Source organism: Oncorhynchus keta, unplaced genomic scaffold (genome assembly GCF_023373465.1).
Source record: "Oncorhynchus keta strain PuntledgeMale-10-30-2019 unplaced genomic scaffold, Oket_V2 Un_scaffold_6846_pilon_pilon, whole genome shotgun sequence".
NCBI classification, from domain to species: Eukaryota; Metazoa; Chordata; class Actinopteri; order Salmoniformes; family Salmonidae; genus Oncorhynchus; species Oncorhynchus keta.
This window is the reverse complement of record NW_026290990.1, coordinates 257,361-274,747: the sequence shown is the minus strand read 5'-3', so window position 1 is coordinate 274,747 and position 17,387 is coordinate 257,361. Positions and strand designations below refer to the sequence as shown.

The 17,387-nt window shown below is 52.8% G+C and overlaps 1 protein-coding gene and 2 long non-coding RNA genes across 4 annotated transcripts in view; all 3 read left to right on the top strand.

Annotated features, from left to right (window-relative positions):
- The window catches only part of LOC127929364 (isocitrate dehydrogenase [NADP], mitochondrial-like), a 93,173-nt gene that overhangs the window by 70,582 nt on the left and 5,204 nt on the right, over window positions 1-17,387 (top strand). Inside the window, exons 9-10 of the mRNA XM_052517330.1 lie at window positions 529-626; window positions 4,255-4,347. Of these exons, the coding sequence (XP_052373290.1) occupies window positions 529-626; window positions 4,255-4,347 (191 nt within the window). The remainder of the gene's footprint in view (window positions 1-528; window positions 627-4,254; window positions 4,348-17,387) is intronic.
- Window positions 7,868-16,402, top strand: LOC127929370 (uncharacterized). 2 transcript variants are annotated; one of them, XR_008134669.1, is made up of 3 exons: window positions 7,868-7,992; window positions 13,085-13,111; window positions 16,330-16,402. It is a non-coding gene; the product is annotated as an uncharacterized LOC127929370 (long non-coding RNA). The 2 variants fall into 2 exon arrangements; XR_008134670.1 differs by having other exon boundaries at window positions 13,058-13,111.
- LOC127929371 (uncharacterized) lies at window positions 9,044-11,982 on the top strand. Its single transcript, XR_008134671.1, has 3 exons — window positions 9,044-9,118; window positions 11,670-11,755; window positions 11,946-11,982. It is a non-coding gene; the product is annotated as an uncharacterized LOC127929371 (long non-coding RNA).

The following is a 17,387-nucleotide window of genomic DNA, read 5'->3' as shown; positions in this document are numbered from 1 at the left end:
TACTTTCTGGTCAAAAGGGACAGTTCCGTCAGACTGACAGACTCGCTGACCTCACTTGGGCGTGGCTACTTACTGTGCAAAGTTTATAGGAGACACATGATCTCTTATGGCTCCTAAAATCACATTAATATCTTAACATAAATACTTTCATCATTGTTCACAATGTAAAGGATGGAGATTTCGTAAATTAAGTGTATATACTTTTGAAGTTACAGTATTTTTATGACATCACAAAATAACAACCCATATCACATTAGTTTTCTATAGCTCGCCTCTGACCATTCTCCACATTCTTTGTTAAAGTTTCAGTGGGAAAAGTCTCTGTGTTGAACATTCCTGTGTGAATTTGGAGAGGGATGTTCTCTCCTTTAATTTACAATTGGGCGTGAGGTGTCAACCCCCCAGCAGCCCCTCATCCATTGCCAAGCTGATCTGATCCAGTCGGATCCTCACAGGACAGTCATGACAGGACGAAGGATGCATGTTAGCGGCAGATAAAACAGGGCACTGTCCTCTCTCGTCCTGTAGGGCCGACCCACCAGCACCAACCCCATCGCCAGTATCTTTGCCTGGACCAGAGGGCTGGAACACCGAGGGAAACTGGATGGAAACCCAGACCTCATCAGGTAATAACTACTAAAACGCTTACCTGTAATATCTCAATACCTACTAAAACCCTGTAATATCTCAATAACTACTAAAACCCTGTAATATCTCAATAACTACTAAAACCATGTAATATCTCAATAACTAATAAAACCCTGTAATATCTCAATAACTACTAAACCCTGTGATATCTCAATAACTACTAAAACCCTGACCTGTAATATCTCAATAACTACTAAAACCCTGTAATATCTCAATAACTACTAAACCCCGTAATATCTCAATAACTACTAAAACCCTGACCTGTAATATCTCAATAACTACTAAAACCCTGTAATATCTCAATAACTACTAAAACCCTGTAATATCTCAATAACTACTAAAACCCTGTAATATCTCAATAACTACTAAAACCCTGACCTGTAATATCTCAATAACTACTAAAACCCTGTAATATCTCAATAACTACTAAAACCCTGACCTGTAATATCTCAATAACTACTAAAACCCTGTAATATCTCAATAACTACTAAAACCCTGTAATATCTCAATAACTACTAAAACCCTGTAATATCTCAATAACTACTAAAACCCTGTAATATCTCAATAACTAATAAAACCCTGACCTGTAATATATTGTTATATTAGTTATTGATGTTCGTGGAAAAAGTGACGTTTTACGGCCTCCTAACTAATTGTGCTATTGTGTGTTTTTTCGCGTTATTTGTAAGTTATTTTGGACACAATGTTTCTGCCACTGTCTGGATAGGAGGACATCGATTACTCACCTCGTACTGGACAAAGTTTTTTCTTTAATGAGTCGGACACAAAGGATTTAATTCAGACACCCGACGAGGCCCAAATCCACGTCATTAACATGAGAAAGCCGACATATTGGGGTGCCTTGTAAGGAACTGACGGCAAGTGGGTAATCTGCCGCTACCATCATTCCTATTAGCCAACGTACAATCATTGGATAACAAAATAAACAAGCTACGATCGCGAATATGCTACTAACAGGACATTAAAAACTGTAACATCTTATGTTTCACCAAATCGTGGCTGAACGATGACATGGATAAGATACAGCTGGTGTGTTTTACACTGCATCGGCAAAATAGAACAGCTGCCCCCAGTAAGACAATGGGTGGCGGCCTGTGTATATTTGTAAACAACAGCTGGTGCACGAAATCTAATATTTAGCATGTCTCAAGGTTTTGCTCGCCTGAGGTAGAGTATCTCACGGTAAGCTGTAGACCACACTATTTACCAAGAGAGTTTATCTATATTTTTCTTAGCTGTCTATTTACCACCACAAACCGATGCTGGCACTAAGTCTGCACTCAATGAGCTGTATACGGCCATAAGCAAACAGGAAAACACTCATCCAGAAGTGGCGCTAGCTAGTGGCCGGGGACTTGAATGCAAAAACTAAAGCAGGAAGCACCAGTGACTCGGTCAATAAGGATGTGGTAAGATGATGTAGATGCTACGCTACAGGACTGTTTTGCTAGCACAGACAGGAATATGTTCCGGGATTCTTCCAATGGCATTGAGGAATACACCACATCAGTCACTGGCTTCATCAATAAGTGCATTGATGATGTTGTGACCGTACATACATACCCCAACCAGAAGCCATGGATTACAGGCAACATCCTGACTAAGCTAAAGAGTAGAGCTGCCACTTTGAAGGAGCGGGACTCTAACCCGGGCGCTTATAAGAAATCCCGTTATGCCCTCCGACGAACCATTAAACAGGCAAAGCATCAATATAGGACTAAGATCGTACTACACTGGCCCCGACTTTCATAGAATGTGGCAGGGCTTGCAAACTATTACAGACTACAAAGGGAAGCACAGCCACGAGCTGCCCAGTGACACGAGCCTACCTGACGAGCTAAATTACTTCTATGCTTGCTTCGAGAATAGCAACACTGAAGCATGCATGAAAGCATCAGCTGTTCCGGATGACTGTACATCACATCAGCTACGCTCTCATCATTCACAAGGCCAGGACGTGTACATTCACATTACCAGGACATGTATTCCGAGCATACACTGACCACCTGGCAAGTGTCTTCACTGATATTTTCAAGTAAATCATCTCCTTTGCCCAAGAACACCCAGGTAACCTGCCTCAATGACTACCGACCCGTAGCACTCACGTCTGTAGCTTGGAAAGGCTGGTCATGGTCACATCAACACCATTATCCCAGAAACCCTAGACCCACTCCAATTTTCATACCGCCCCAACAGATCCACAGATGACGCAATCGCTATTTCATCTCCACACTGCCCTTTCCCACCTGGACAAAAGGAACACCTACTTGAGAATGCTATTAATTGACTACAACTCAGCGTTCAATACCATAGTGCCCTCACAGCTCATCACTAAGCTAAGGACCCTGGGACTCAACACATCCCTCTGCAACTGGATCCTGGACTTCATAACAGGCTGTCCCCAGGTGGTAAGGGTAGGTAACAACACATCTGCCACGCTGATCCTCAACACGGGGGCCCCTCAGGGGTGTATACTTAGTCCCCTCCTGTACCCCCTGTTCACTCATGACCACACGGCTAGGCATGACTCCAACACCATCATTAAATTTGCTGATGACACAGCAATGGTAGGCCTGATCACCGACAAATGATGACACAGCCTATTGGGAGGTCAGAGACCTGACCGTGTGGTGCCAGGATAACAACCTCTCCCTCAATGTGATCAAGGCAAAGCAGATGATTGTGGACTACAGAAAAAGGAGGACCGAGCACACCCCCATTCTCATCGACGGGGCTGTAGTGGAGCAGGTTGAGAGCTTCAAGTTCCTTGGTGTCCACATCACCAACGAACTATCATGGTCCAAACACACCAAGACAGTTGTGAAGAGGGCACAACAAAAAGCCTATTCTCCCTCAGGAGACTAAAAAGATTTGGCATGGATCCCCAGATCCTCAAAAAGTTCTACAGCTGCACCATCGAGAGTATCCTGACTGGTTGCATCACTGCCTGGTATGGCAACTGCTCGGCCTCCGGCCGCAAAGCACGACAGTGGTTAGTGTGTATATCACTGGGGCCAAGCTTCCTGCCATCCAGGACCTCTATACCAGGCGGTGTCAGAGGAAGGCCCTAACAACTGCCAAAGACTCCAGCCACCCTAGTCATAGACTGTTCTCTCTGCTACTGCACGACAAGCGGTACCGGAGCACCAAGTCTAGGTCCAAAATACTTCTTAGCAGCTTCTACCCCCAAGCCATAACACTCAAGAACATCTAATCAAATGGCTACCCAGACTATTTGCATTGTCTCCCCCACCCCCTCTTTCACGCTGCTCGACTAACCGGTGCCACTGCACATTGACTCTGTACCGGTACCCCCAGTATATAACCTCGCTACTGTTATTTTACTGCTGCTCTTTAAGAATTTGTTATTTTTTTAATCTATTTTTTACTTAACACTTATTTTTCTTAAAACCGCATTGTTGGTTAATGGCTTGTAGTAAGTAAGCATTTCACCTGTTGTATTTGGCGCATGTGACAAATAACATTTGATTTGATCAATAACTACTAAAACCTGTAATATACTTAACATGCTTTTGTCTCATTGACCCCTGTAGGTAACTAACCCTAACCCCTGTTGACCTGTAGGTTCTCCCAGACTCTGGAGAGGGTGTGTGTGGAGATCGTGGAGAGTGGTGTGATGACCAAGGACCTGGCTGGCTGCATCCACGGCCTGGCCAAGTGACTACATGCATATATACCACACTATACAGTACAGTCATGTCCTTAGTATAACCCTGGCCAAGTGACTACACTAGACAGTACAGTACAGTCATGTCCTTAGTATAACCCTGGCCAAGTGACTACACTAGACAGTACAATCAGTACAATCAGTACAATCTCCTCCGTCTCTCCTCTCCTCCGTTAGGGTTAGGTCGCTCCTCTCCTCCGTTAGGGTTAGGTCGCTCCTCTCCTCCGTTAGGGTTAGGTCTCTCCTCTCCTCCGTTAGGGTTAGGTCTCTCCTCTCCTCCGTTAGGGTTAGGTCTCTCCTCTCCTCCGTTAGGGTTAGGTCTCTCCTCTCCTCCTTTAGGGTTAGGTCTCTCCTCTCCTCCTTTAGGGTTAGGTCTCTCCTCTCCTCCGTTAGGGTTAGGTCTCTCCTCTCCTCCGTTAGGGTTAGGTCTCTCCTCTCCTCCGTTAGGGTTAGGTCTCTCCTCTCCTCCGTTAGGGTTAGGTCTCTCCTCTCCTCCGTTAGGGTTAGGTCTCTCCTCTCCTCCGTTAGGGTTAGGTCTCTCCTCCGTTCGGTTAGGTCTCTCCTCCCCTCCGTTAGGGTTAGGTCTCTCCTCTCCTCCGTTAGGGTTAGGTCTCTCCTCTCCTCCGTTAGGGTTAGGTCTCTCCTCCTCCTCCGTTAGGGTTAGGTCTCTCCCTCCGTCCTCCCCTCGTTAGGGTTAGGTCTCTCCTCTCCTCCGTTAGGGTTAGGTCTCTCCTCTCCTCCGTTAGGGTTAGGTCTCTCCTCCCTCCGTTAGGGTTAGGTCTCTCCTCCGTCCCCTCCGTTAGGGTTAGGTCTCTCCTCTCCTCCGTCCTCCGGGTTAGGTCTCTCCTCCCTCCGTTAGGGTTAGGTCCTCTCCTCTCCTCCGTTAGGGTTAGGTCTCTCCCTCTCCTCCGTTAGGGTTAGGTCTCTCCTCTCCTCCGTTAGGGTCTCTCCTCCGTTAGGGTTAGGTCTCTCCTCTCCTCCGTTAGGGTTAGGTCTCTCCTCCCTCCGTTGGGGTTAGGTCTCTCCTCTCCTCCGTTAGGGTTAGGTCTCTCCTCTCCTCCGTTAGGGTTAGGTCTCTCCCCTCCGTTAGGGTTAGGTCTCTCCTCTCCGTTAGGGTTAGGTCTCTCCTCTCCTCCGTTAGGGTTAGGTCTCTCCTCTTAGGTCTCTCCTCTCCTCCGTTAGGGTTAGGTCTCTCTCTCCTCCGTTAGGGTTAGGTCCTCCTCCTCCGTTAGGTTAGGTCTCTCCTCTCCTCCGTTAGGTTAGGTCTCTCTCCCTCCGTCCTCCGTTAGGGTTAGGTCTCTCCTCTCCTCCGTTAGGGTTAGGTCTCTCCTCTCCTCCGTTAGGGTTAGGTCTCTCCTCCTCCAGAGGGTTAGGTCTCTCCTCCCTCCGTTAGGGTTAGGTCTCTCCTCTCCTCCGTTAGGGTTAGGTCCTCCTTAGGGTTAGGTCTTCCCCCTCCGTTAGGGTTAGGTCTCTCCTCTCCTCCGTTAGGTTAGGTCTCTCCTCTCCTCCGTCCTCTCCTCCGTTCTCTGGTTAGGGTTAGGAGTTAGGGGTTAGGTCTCTCTCTCCTCCGTTAGGGTTAGGTCTCTCCTCCTCCGTTGGGTTAGGTCTCTCCTCCTCCGTTAGGTCTCTCTCTCCTCCGTTAGGTTAGTTAGGGTTAGGTCTCTCCTCTTCCGTTAGGTCCCTCCTCTCCTCCGTTAGGGTAGGTCTCTCTCCTCTCCTCCGTTAGGGTTAGGTCTCTCCTCTCCTCCGTTAGGGTTAGGTCTCTCCTCTCTCCGTTAGGGTTAGGTCTCTCCTCTCCTCCGTTAGGGTTAGGTCTCTCCTCTCCTCCGTTAGGGTTAGGTCTCTCCTCTCCTCCGTTAGGTTAGGTCTCTCCTCTCCTCCGTTAGGGTTAGGTCTCTCCTCTCCTCCGTTAGGGTTAGGTCTCTCCTCCTCTCCTCCGTTAGGGTTAGGTCTCTCCTCTCCCTCCGTTAGGGTTAGGTCTCCTCCCGTTAGGTTAGGTCTCCCTCCGTTAGGGTTAGGTCTCTCCTCTCCTCCGTTAGGGTTAGGTCTCTCCTCCTCCGTTAGGGTTAGGTCTCCGTCCTCCGTTAGGGTTCCTCCGTTAGGGTTAGGTCTCTCCTCTCCTCCGTTAGGGTTAGGTCTCTCCTCTCTCCGTTAGGGTTAGGTCTCTCCTCCCTCCGTTAGGGTTAGGTCTCTCCTCTCCTCCGTTAGGGTTAGGTCTCTCCTCCCCTCCGTTAGGGTTAGGTCTCTCCTCTCCTCCGTTAGGGTTAGGTCTCTCCTCCCTCCGTTAGGGTTAGGTCTCTCCTCTCCTCCGTTAGGGTTAGGTCTCTCCTCTCCTCCGTTAGGGTTAGGTCTCTCCTCTCCTCCGTTAGGGTTAGGTCGTTAGGGTTAGGTCTCTCTCCTCCTCCGTTAGGGTTAGGTCTCTCCTCTCCTCCGTTAGGGTTAGGGTCTCTCTCCTCTCCTCCGTTAGGGTTAGGTCTCTCCTCTCCTCCGTTAGGGTTAGGTCTCTCCTCTCCTCCGTTAGGGTTAGGTCCTCCTCTCCTCCGTTAGGGTTAGGTCTCTCCTCTCCTCCGTTAGGGTTAGGTCTCTCCTCTCCTCCGTTAGGGTTAGGTCTCTCCTCTCCTCCGTTAGGGTTAGGTCTCTCCTCTCCTCCGTTAGGGTTAGGTCTCTCCTCTCCTCCGTTAGGGTTAGGTCTCTCCTCTCCTCCGTTAGGGTTAGGTCTCTCCTCTCCTCCGTTAGGGTTAGGTCTCTCCCTCTCCTCCGTTAGGGTTAGGTCTCTCCTCTCCTCTCCTCCGTTAGGGTTAGGTCTCTCCTCCTCCGTTAGGGTTAGGTCTCCGTTAGGGTTAGGTCTCTCCTCTCCTCCGTTAGGGTTAGGTCTCTCCTCTCCTCCGTTAGGGTTAGGTCTCTCCTCTCCTCCGTTAGGGTTAGGTTAGTTCGCTCCTCCGTTAGGGTTAGGTCTGTCCTTCCCTCCGTTAGGGTTAGGTCTCTCCTCTACTCCGTTAGGGTTAGGTCTGTCCTTCCCTCCGTTAGGGTTAGGTCTCTCCTCCCCTCCATTAGGGTTAGGTCTCTCCGCTCCTCCGTTAGGGTTAGGTCTCTCCTCCCCTCCGTTAGGGTTAGGTCTCTCCTCCCTCCGTTAGGGTTAGGTCTCTCCTCTCCTCCGTTAGGGTTAGGTCTCTCCTCCCCTCCGTTAGGGTTAGGTCTCTCCTCCCTCCGTTAGGGTTAGGTCTCTCCTCTCCTCCCTCCGTTAGGGTTAGGTCTCTCCTCTCCTCCGTTAGGGTTAGGTCTCTCCTCTCCTCCGTTAGGGTTAGGTCTCTCCTCTCCTCCGTTAGGGTTAGGTCTCTCCTCTCCTCCGTTAGGGTTAGGTCTCTCCTCTCCTCCGTTAGGGTTAGGTCTCTCCTCTCCTCTCCTCCGTTAGGGTTAGGTCTCTCCTCTCCTCCGTTAGGGTTAGGTCTCTCCTCTCCTCCGTTAGGGTTAGGTCTCTCCTCCTCCTCCGTTAGGGTTAGGTCTCTCCTCTCCTCCGTTAGGGTTAGGTCTCTCCTCTCCTCCGTTAGGGTTAGGTCTCTCCTCTCCTCCGTTAGGGTTAGGTCTCTCCTCTCCTCCGTTAGGGTTAGGTCTCTCCTCTCCTCCGTCAGGGTTAGGTCTCCCTCCCTCCGTTAGGGTTAGGTCTCTCCTCTCTCTCCGTTAGGGTTAGGTCTCTCCTCTCCTCCGTTAGGGTTAGGTCTCTCCTCTCCTCCGTTAGGGGGTTAGGTCTCTCCTCTCCTCCGTTAGGGTTAGGTCTCTCCTCTCCTCCGTTGGGGTTAGGTCTCTCCTCTCCTCCGTTGGGGTTAGGTCTCTCCTCTCCTCCGTTAGGGTTAGGTCCGTTAGGGTTAGGTCTCTCCTCTCCTCCGTTAGGGTTAGGTCTCTCCTCTCCTCCGTTAGGGTTAGGTCTCTCCTCTCCTCCGTTAGGGTTAGGTCTCTCCTCTCCTCCGTTAGGGTTAGGTCTCTCCTCTCCTCCGTTAGGGTTAGGTCTCTCTCCTCCGTCTCCTCCGTTAGGGGTTAGGTCTCTCCTCTCCTCCGTTAGGGGTTAGGTCTCTCCTCTCTCCTCCGTTAGGGTTAGGTCTCTCCTCTCCTCCGTTAGGGTTAGGTCTCTCCTCTCCTCCCTCCCTCCGTTAGGGTTAGGTCTCTCCTCTCCTCCGTTAGGGTTAGGTCTCTCCTCTCCTCCGTTAGGGTTAGGTCTCTCCTCTCCTCCGTTAGGGTTAGGTCTCTCCTCCGTTAGGGTTAGGTCTCTCCTCTCCTCCGTCTCTCCTCCCTCCGTTAGGTTAGGTCTCTCCTCTCCTCCGTTAGGGTTAGGTCTCTCCTCTCCTCCGTTAGGGTTAGGTCTCTCCTCCGTTAGGTCCTCCGTTAGGGTTAGGTCTCTCCTCCGTTAGGTTAGGTCTCCCGTTTAGGGTTAGGTCTCTCCTCTCCTCCCTAGGTCTCTCCTCTCCTCCGTTAGGGTTAGGTCTCTCCTCTCCTCCGTTAGGGTTAGGTCTCTCCTCTCCTCCGTTAGGGTTAGGTCTCTCCTCCCTCCGTTAGGGTTAGGTCTCTCCTCCCTCCGTTAGGGTTAGGTCTCTCTCCTCCGTTAGGGTTAGGTCTCTCCTCTCCTCCGTTAGGGTTAGGTCTCTCCTCTCCTCCTCCTCCCTCCGTTAGGGTTAGGTCTCTCCTCTCCTCCGTTAGGGTTAGGTCTCTCCTCCGTTAGGGTTAGGTCTCTCCTCCGTTAGGGTTAGGTCTCTCCTCCGTTAGTGTTAGGTCGCTCCTCCGTTAGGGTTAGGTCGCTCCTCCGTTAGGGGTTAGGTCTCTCCTCTCCTCTGTTAGGGTTAGGTCTCTCCTCTCCTCCGTTAGGGTTAGGTCTCTCCTCTCCTCCGTTAGGGTTAGGTCTCTCCTCTCCTCCGTTAGGGTTAGGTCTCTCCTCTCCTCCGTTAGGGTTAGGTCTCTCCTCTCCTCCTCCGTTAGGGTTAGGTCTCTCCTCTCCTCCGTTAGGTTTAGGTCTCTCCTCTCCTCCGTTAGGTTAGGTCTCTCCTCCTCCGTTAGGGTTAGGTCTCTCTCCTCCGTTAGGGTTAGGTCTCTCCTCTCCTCCGTTAGGGTTAGGTCTCTCCTCTCCTCCGTTAGGTCTCTCTCCTCTCCTCCGTTAGGGTTAGGTCTCTCCTCCCTCCGTTAGGGTTAGGTCTCTCCTCTCCTCCGTTAGGGTTAGGTCTCTCCTCTCCTCCGTTAGGGTTAGGTCTCTCCTCTCCTCCGTTAGGGTTAGGTCTCTCCTCCTCTCCTCCGTTAGGGTTAGGTCTCTCCTCTCTCCGTTAGGGTTAGGTCTCTCCTCCCTCCGTTAGGGTTAGGTCTCTCCTCTCCTCCGTTAGGGTTAGGTCTCTCCTCTCCTCCGTTAGGGTTAGGTCTCTCCTCCCTCCGTTAGGGTTAGGTCTCTCTCCTCCCTCCGTTAGGGTTAGGTCTCTCCTCTCCTCCGTTAGGGTTAGGTCTCTCCTCTCCTCCGTTAGGGTTAGGTCTCTCCCTCCGTTAGGGTTAGGTCTCCTCCGTTAGGTTAGGTTAGGTCTCTCCTCCGTTAGGGTTAGGTCTCTCCTCTCCTCCGTTAGGGTTAGGTCTCTCCTCTCCTCCGTTAGGTTAGGTCTCTCCTCTCCTCCGTTAGGGTTAGGTCTCTCCTCTCCTCCGTTAGGGTTAGGTCTCTCCTCCGTCCTCCGTTAGGGTTAGGTCTCTCCTCTCCTCCGTTAGGGTTAGGTCTCTCCTCTCCTCCTCCGTTAGGGTTAGGTCTCTCCTCTCCTCCGTTAGGGTTAGGTCTCTCCTCTCCTCCGTTAGGGTTAGGTCTCTCCTCTCCTCCGTTAGGTTAGGTCTCTCCTCTCCTCCGTTAGGGTTAGGTCTCTCCTCTCCTCCGTTAGGGTTAGGTCTCTCTCCTCTCCTCCGTTAGGGTTAGGTCTCCGTTAGGGTTCTCTCCTCCGTTAGGGTTAGGTCTCTCCTCCCTCCGTTAGGGTTAGGTCTCTCCTCTCCTCCGTTAGGGTTAGGTCTCTCCTCCCTCCGTTAGGGGTTAGGTTAGGTCTCTCCTCCCTCCGTTAGGGTTAGGTCTCTCCTCTCCTCCGTTAGGGTTAGGTCTCTCCTCTCCTCCGTTAGGGTTAGGTCTCTCCTCTCCTCCGTTAGGGTTAGGTCTCTCCTCTCCTCCGTTAGGGTTAGGTCTCTCCTCCTCCGTTAGGGTTAGGTCTCCTCCTCCTCCGTCTCTCTCCGTCCGGGTTAGGTCTCTCCTCTCCTCCGTTAGGGTTAGGTCTCTCCTCTCCTCCGTTAGGGTTAGGTCTCTCCTCTCCTCCGTTAGGGTTAGGTCTCTCCTCCGTTAGGGTTAGGTCTCTCCTCCGTTAGGGTTAGGTCTCTCCTCCGTTAGGGTTAGGTCTCTCCTCCGTTAGGGTTAGGTCGCTCCTCCGTTAGGGTTAGGTTAGGTCTCTCCTCTCCTCCGTTAGGGTTAGGTCTCTCCTCTCCTCCGTTAGGGTTAGGTCTCTCCTCCGTTAGGGTTAGGGTTAGGTCTCTCCTCCTCCGTTAGGGTTAGGTCTCTCCTCTCCTCCGTTAGGGTTAGGTCTCTCCTCTCCTCCGTTAGGGTTAGGTCTCTCCTCTCCTCCGTTAGGGTTAGGTCTCTCCTCTCCTCCGTTAGGGTTAGGTCTCTCCTCTCCTCCGTTAGGGTTAGGTCTCTCCTCTCCTCCGTTAGGGGTTAGGTCTCTCCTCTCCTCCGTTAGGGTTAGGTCTCTCCTCTCCTCCGTTAGGGTTAGGTCTCTCCTCTCCTCCGTTAGGGTTAGGTCTCTCCTCTCCTCCGTTAGGGTTAGGTCTCTCCTCCGTTAGGGTTAGGTCTCTCCTCCGTTAGGGTTAGGTCTCTCCTCTCCTCCGTTAGGGTTAGGTCTCTCCTCCGTTAGGGTTAGGTCTCTCCTCTCCTCCGTTAGGGTTAGGTCTCTCCTCTCCTCCGTTAGGGTTAGGTCTCTCCTCCTCTCCTCCGTTAGGGTTAGGTCTCCTCCGTTAGGGTTAGGTCTCTCCTCTCCTCCGTTAGGGTTAGGTCTCTCCTCTCCTCCGTTAGGGTTAGGTCTCTCCTCTCCTCCGTTAGGGTTAGGTCTCTCCTCCCTCCGTTAGGGTTAGGTCTCTCCGCTCCTCCGTTAGGGTTAGGTCTCTCCTCTCCTCTCCTCCGTTAGGGTTAGGTCTCTCCTCTCCTCCGTTAGGTTAGGTCTCTCCTCTCCTCCGTTAGGGTTAGGTCTCTCCTCTCCTCCGTTAGGGTTAGGTCTCTCCTCTCCTCCGTTAGGGTTAGGTCTCTCCTCTCCTCCGTTAGGGTTAGGTCTCTCCTCTCCTCCGTTAGGGTTAGGTCTCTCCTCTCCTCCGTTAGGGTTAGGTCTCTCCTCTCCTCTCCTCCGTTAGGGTTAGGTCTCTCCTCCTCCTCCGTTAGGGTTAGGTCTCTCCTCTCCTCCGTTAGGGTTAGGTCTCTCCTCTCCTCCGTTAGGGTTAGGTCTCTCCTCTCCTCCGTTAGGGTTAGGTCTCTCCTCTCCTCCGTTAGGGTTAGGTCTCTCCTCTCCTCCGTTAGGGTTAGGTCTCTCCTCTCCTCCGTTAGGGTTAGGTCTCTCCTCTCCTCCGTTAGGTTAGGTCTCTCCTCCCTCCGTTAGGGTTAGGTCTCTCCTCCGTCCTCCGTTAGGGTTAGGTCTCTCCTCTCCTCCGTCCTCTCCTCCCTCCTCCGTTAGGGTTAGGTCTCTCCTCTCCTCCGTTAGGGTTAGGTCTCTCCTCTCCTCCGTTAGGGTTAGGTCTCTCCTCTCCTCCGTTAGGGTTAGGTCTCTCCTCTCCTCCGTTAGGTCTCTCCTCTCCTCTGTTAGGTTAGGTCTCTCCTCCGTTAGGGGGTTAGGTCCTCCTCCCTCCGTTAGGGTAGGTCTCTCCTCCTCCGTTAGGGTTAGGTCTCTCCTCTCTCCGTTAGGGTTAGGTCTCTCCTCTCCTCCGTTAGGGTTAGGTCTCTCCTCTCCTCCGTTAGGGTTAGGTCTCTCCTCTCCTCCGTTAGGGTTAGGTCTCTCCTCTCTCCGTTCTCTCCTCTCCTCCGTTAGGGTTAGGTCTCTCCTCTCCTCCGTTAGGGTTAGGTCTCTCCCTCTCCTCCGTTAGGGTTAGGTCTCTCCTCTCCTCCGTTAGGGTTAGGTCTCTCCTCTCCTCCGTTAGGGTTAGGTCTCTCCTCCGTTAGGTTCCGTTAGGGTTAGGTCTCTCCTCCCTCCGTTAGGGTTAGGGCTCCTCTCTCTCCTCGTTAGGTTAGGTCTCTCCTCCCTCCGTTAGGGTTAGGTCTCTCCTCTCTCTCCTCCGTTAGGGTTAGGTCTCTCTCTCCTCCGTTAGGGTTAGGTCTCCTCCTCTCCTCCGTTAGGGTTAGGTCTCTCCTCTCCTCCGTTAGGGTTAGGTCTCTCCTCTCCTCCGTTAGGGTTAGGTCTCTCCTCTCCTCCGTTAGGGTTAGGTCTCTCCTCTCCTCCGTTAGGGTTAGGTCTCTCCTCTCCCTCCGTTAGGGTTAGGTCTCTCCTCTCCTCCGTTAGGTTAGGTCTCTCCTCTCCTCCGTTAGGGTTAGGTCTCTCCTCTCCTCCGTTAGGGTTAGGTCTCTCCTCTCCTCCGTTAGGGTTAGGTCTCTCCTCTCCTCCGTTAGGGTTAGGTCTCTCCTCTCCTCTCCTCCGTTAGGGTTAGGTCTCTCCTCTCCTCCGTTAGGGTTAGGTCTCTCCTCTCCTCCGTTAGGGTTAGGTCTCTCCTCTCCTCCGTCAGGGTTAGGTCGCTCCTCCGTTAGGGTTAGGTTAGGTCTCTCCTCTCCTCCGTTAGGGTTAGGTCTCTCCTCTCCTCCGTTAGGGTTAGGTCTCTCCTCTCCTCCGTTAGGGTTAGGTCTCTCCTCTCCTCCGTTAGGGTTAGGTCTCTCCTCTCCTCCGTTAGGGTTAGGTCTCTCCTCTCCTCCGTTAGGGTTAGGTCTCTCCTCTCCTCCGTTGGGGTTAGGTCTCTCCTCTCCTCCGTTAGGGTTAGGTCGCTCCTCTCCTCTCCTCCGTTAGGGTTAGGTCTCTCCTCTCCTCCGTTAGGGTTAGGTCTCTCCTCTCCTCCGTTAGGGTTAGGTCTCTCCTCTCCTCCGTTAGGGTTAGGTCTCTCCTCTCCTCCGTTAGGGTTAGGTCTCTCCTCTCCTCCGTTAGGGTTAGGTCTCTCCTCTCCTCCGTTAGGGTTAGGTCTCTCCTCTCCTCCGTTAGGTTAGGTCTCTCCTCTCCTCCGTTAGGTTAGGTCTCTCCTCTCCTCCGTTAGGGTTAGGTCTCTCCTCTCCTCCGTTAGGGTTAGGTCCTCCGTTAGGGTTAGGTCTCTCTCCTCCGTTAGGGTTAGGTCTCTCCTCTCCTCCGTTAGGGTTAGGTCTCTCCTCTCCTCCGTTAGGGTTAGGTCTCTCCTCTCCTCCGTTAGGGTTAGGTCTCTCCTCTCCTCCGTTAGGGTTAGGTCTCTCCCTCTCCTCCGTTAGGGTTAGGTCTCTCCTCTCCTCCGTTAGGGTTAGGTCTCTCCTCCTCCGTTAGGGTTAGGTCTCTCCTCCCTCCGTTAGGGTTAGGTCTCTCCTCTCCCTCCGTTAGGGTTAGGTCCTCCTCTCCTCCGTTAGGGTTAGGTCTCTCCTCTCCTCCGTTAGGGTTAGGTCTAGGTCTCCGTTAGGGTTAGGTCCTCTCCTCCGTTAGGGTTAGGTCTCTCCTCTCCTCCGTTAGGGTTAGGTCTCTCCTCTCCTCCGTTAGGGTTAGGTCTCCTCCCTCCGTCCTCCTCCCTCCGTTAGGGTTAGGTCTCTCCTCTCCTCCTCCCGTTAGGGTTAGGTCTCTCCTCTCCTCCTCTCCTCCGTTAGGGTTAGGTCTCTCCTCTCCTCTCCTCCGTTAGGGTTAGGTCTCTCCTCTCCTCCGTTAGGGTTAGGTCTCTCCTCTCCTCCGTTAGGGTTAGGTCTCTTAGGTCTCTCCTCTCCTCCGTCCGTTAGGGTTAGGTCTCTCCTCTCCTCCGTTAGGGTTAGGTCTCTCCTCTCCTCCGTTAGGGTTAGGTCTCTCCTCTCCTCCGTTTGGGTTAGGTCTCTCCTCTCCTCCGTTAGGGTTAGGTCTCTCCTCTCCTCCTCCGTTAGGGTTAGGTCTCTCCTCTCCTCCGTTAGGGTTAGGTCTCTCCTCTCCTCCCTCCGTTAGGGTTAGGTCTCTCCTCTCCTCCGTTAGGGGTTAGGTCTCTCCTCTCCTCCGTTAGGGTTAGGTCTCTCCTCTCCTCCGTCTCTAGGTCTCTCCTCTCCTCCGTTAGGGTTAGGTCTCTCCTCTCCTCCGTTAGGGTTAGGTCTCTCCTCTCCTCCGTTAGGGTTAGGTCTCTCCTCTCCTCCGTTAGGGTTAGGTCTCTCCTCTCCTCCGTTAGGGTTAGGTCTCTCCTCTCCTCCGTTAGGGTTAGGTCTCTCCTCTCCTCCGTTAGGGTTAGGTCTCTCCTCTCCTCCGTTAGGGTTAGGTCTCTCCTCTCCTCCGTTAGGGTTAGGTCTCTCCTCTCCTCCGTTAGGGTTAGGTCTCTCCTCCGTTAGGGTTAGGTCTCTCCTCCGTTAGGGTTAGGTCTCTCCTCCGTTAGGGTTAGGTCTCTCCTCTCCTCCGTTAGGGTTAGGTCTCTCCTCTCCTCCGTTAGGGTTAGGTCTCTCCTCTCCTCCGTTAGGGTTAGGTCTCTCCTCCGTTAGGGTTAGGTCTCTCCTCCGTTAGGGTTAGGTCTCTCCTCTCCTCCGTTAGGGTTAGGTCTCTCCTCTCCTCTGTTAGGGTTAGGTCTCTCCTCTCCTCCGTTAGGGTTAGGTCTCTCCTCTCCTCCGTTAGGGTTAGGTCTCTCCTCTCCTCCGTTAGGGTTAGGTCTCTCCTCTCCTCCGTTAGGGTTAGGTCTCTCCTCTCCTCCGTTAGGGTTAGGTCTCTCCTCTCCTCCGTCTCCTCCGTTAGGGTTAGGTCTCTCCTCTCCTCCGTTAGGGTTAGGTCTCTCCTCTCCTCCGTTAGGGTTAGGTCTCTCCTCTCCTCCGTTAGGGTTAGGTCTCTCCTCTCCTCCGTTAGGGTTAGGTCTCTCCTCTCCTCCGTTAGGGTTAGGTCTCTCCTCTCCTCCGTTAGGGTTAGGTCTCTCCTCTCCTCCGTTAGGGTTAGGTCTCTCCTCTCCTCCGTTAGGGTTAGGTCTCTCCTCTCCTCCGTTAGGGTTAGGTCTCTCCTCTCCTCCGTTAGGGTTAGGTCTCTCCTCCGTTAGGGTTAGGTCTCTCCTCTCCTCCGTTAGGGTTAGGTCTCTCCTCTCCTCCGTTAGGGTTAGGTCTCTCCTCTCCTCCGTTAGGGTTAGGTCTCTCCTCTCCTCCGTTAGGGTTAGGTCTCTCCTCTCCTCCGTTAGGGTTAGGTCTCTCCTCTCCTCCGTTAGGGTTAGGTCTCTCCTCTCCTCCGTTAGGGTTAGGTCTCTCCTCTCCTCCGTTAGGGTTAGGTCTCTCCTCCCTCCGTTAGGGGTCTAGGTCTCTCTCTCCTCCGTTAGGGTTAGGTCTCTCCTCTCCTCCGTTAGGGTTAGGTCTCTCCTCTCCTCCGTTAGGGTTAGGTCTCTCCTCTCCTCTGTTAGGGTTAGGTCTCTCCTCTCCTCCGTTAGGGTTAGGTCTCTCCTCTCCTCCGTTAGGGTTAGGTCTCTCCTCTCCTCTGTTAGGGTTAGGTCTCTCCTCTCCTCTCGTTAGGGTTAGGTCTCTCCTCTCCTCCGTTAGGGTTAGGTCTCTCCTCTCCTCCGTTAGGGTTAGGTCTCTCCTCTCCTCCGTTAGGGTTAGGTCTCTCCTCTCCTCCGTTAGGGTTAGGTCTCTCCTCTCCTCCGTTAGGGTTAGGTCTCTCCTCTCCTCCGTTAGGGTTAGGTCTCTCCTCTCCTCCGTTAGGGTTAGGTCTCTCCTCTCCTCCGTTAGGGTTAGGTCTCCTCTCCTCCGTTAGGTTAGGTCCTCCTCCGTCCTCTGTTAGGGTTAGGTCTCTCCTCTCCTCCGTTAGGGTTAGGTCTCTCCTCTCCTCCGTCAGGGTTAGGTCTCTCCTCTCCTCCGTTAGGGTTAGGTCTCTCCTCTCCTCCGTCTCTCCTCTCCTCTCCGTTAGGGTTAGGTCTCTCCTCTCCTCCGTTAGGGTTAGGTCTCTCCTCTCCTCCGTTAGGGTTAGGTCTCTCCTCTCCTCTGTTAGGGTTAGGTCTCTCCTCTCCTCCGTTAGGGTTAGGTCTCTCCTCTCCTCCGTTAGGGTTAGGTCTCTCCTCCCCTCCGTTAGGGTTAGGTCTCTCCTCTCCTCCGTTAGGGTTAGGTCTCTCCTCTCCTCCGTTAGGGTTAGGTCTCTCCTCTCCTCCGTTAGGGTTAGGTCTCTCCTCTCCTCCGTTAGGGTTAGGTCTCTCCTCTCCTCCGTTAGGGTTAGGTCTCTCCTCTCCTCCGTTAGGGTTAGGTCTCTCCTCTCCTCCGTTAGGGTTAGGTCTCTCCTCTCCTCCGTTAGGGTTAGGTCTCTCCTCTCCTCTCCTCCGTTAGGGTTAGGTCTCTCCTCTCCTCTCCTCCGTTAGGGTTAGGTCTCTCCTCTCCTCCGTTAGGGTTAGGTCTCTCCTCTCCTCCGTTAGGGTTAGGTCGCTCCTCTCCTCCGTTAGGGTTAGGTCTCTCCTCTCCTCCGTTAGGGTTAGGTCTCTCCTCTCCTCCGTTAGGGTTAGGTTCCTCTCTCCTCCGTTAGGTTAGGTCTCTCCTCTCCTCCATTAGGGTTAGGTCTCTCCTCTCCTCCGTTAGGGTTAGGTCTCCTCTCTCTCCTCCGTTAGGGTTAGGTCTCTCCTCTCCTCCGTTAGGGTTAGGTCTCTCCTCTCCTCCGTTAGGGTTAGGGGTTAGGTCTCTCCTCTCCTCTCCTCCGTTAGGGTTAGGTCTCTCCTCTCCTCCGTTAGGGTTAGGTCTCCTCCTCTCCTCCGTTAGGGTTAGGTCTCTCTCCTCTCCTCCTCCTCCGTTAGGGTTAGGTCTCCCTCCCTCCGTTAGGGTTAGGTCTCTCTCTCTCCTCCGTTAGGGTTAGGTCTCTCCTCTCCTCCGTTAGGGTTAGGTCTCTCCTCT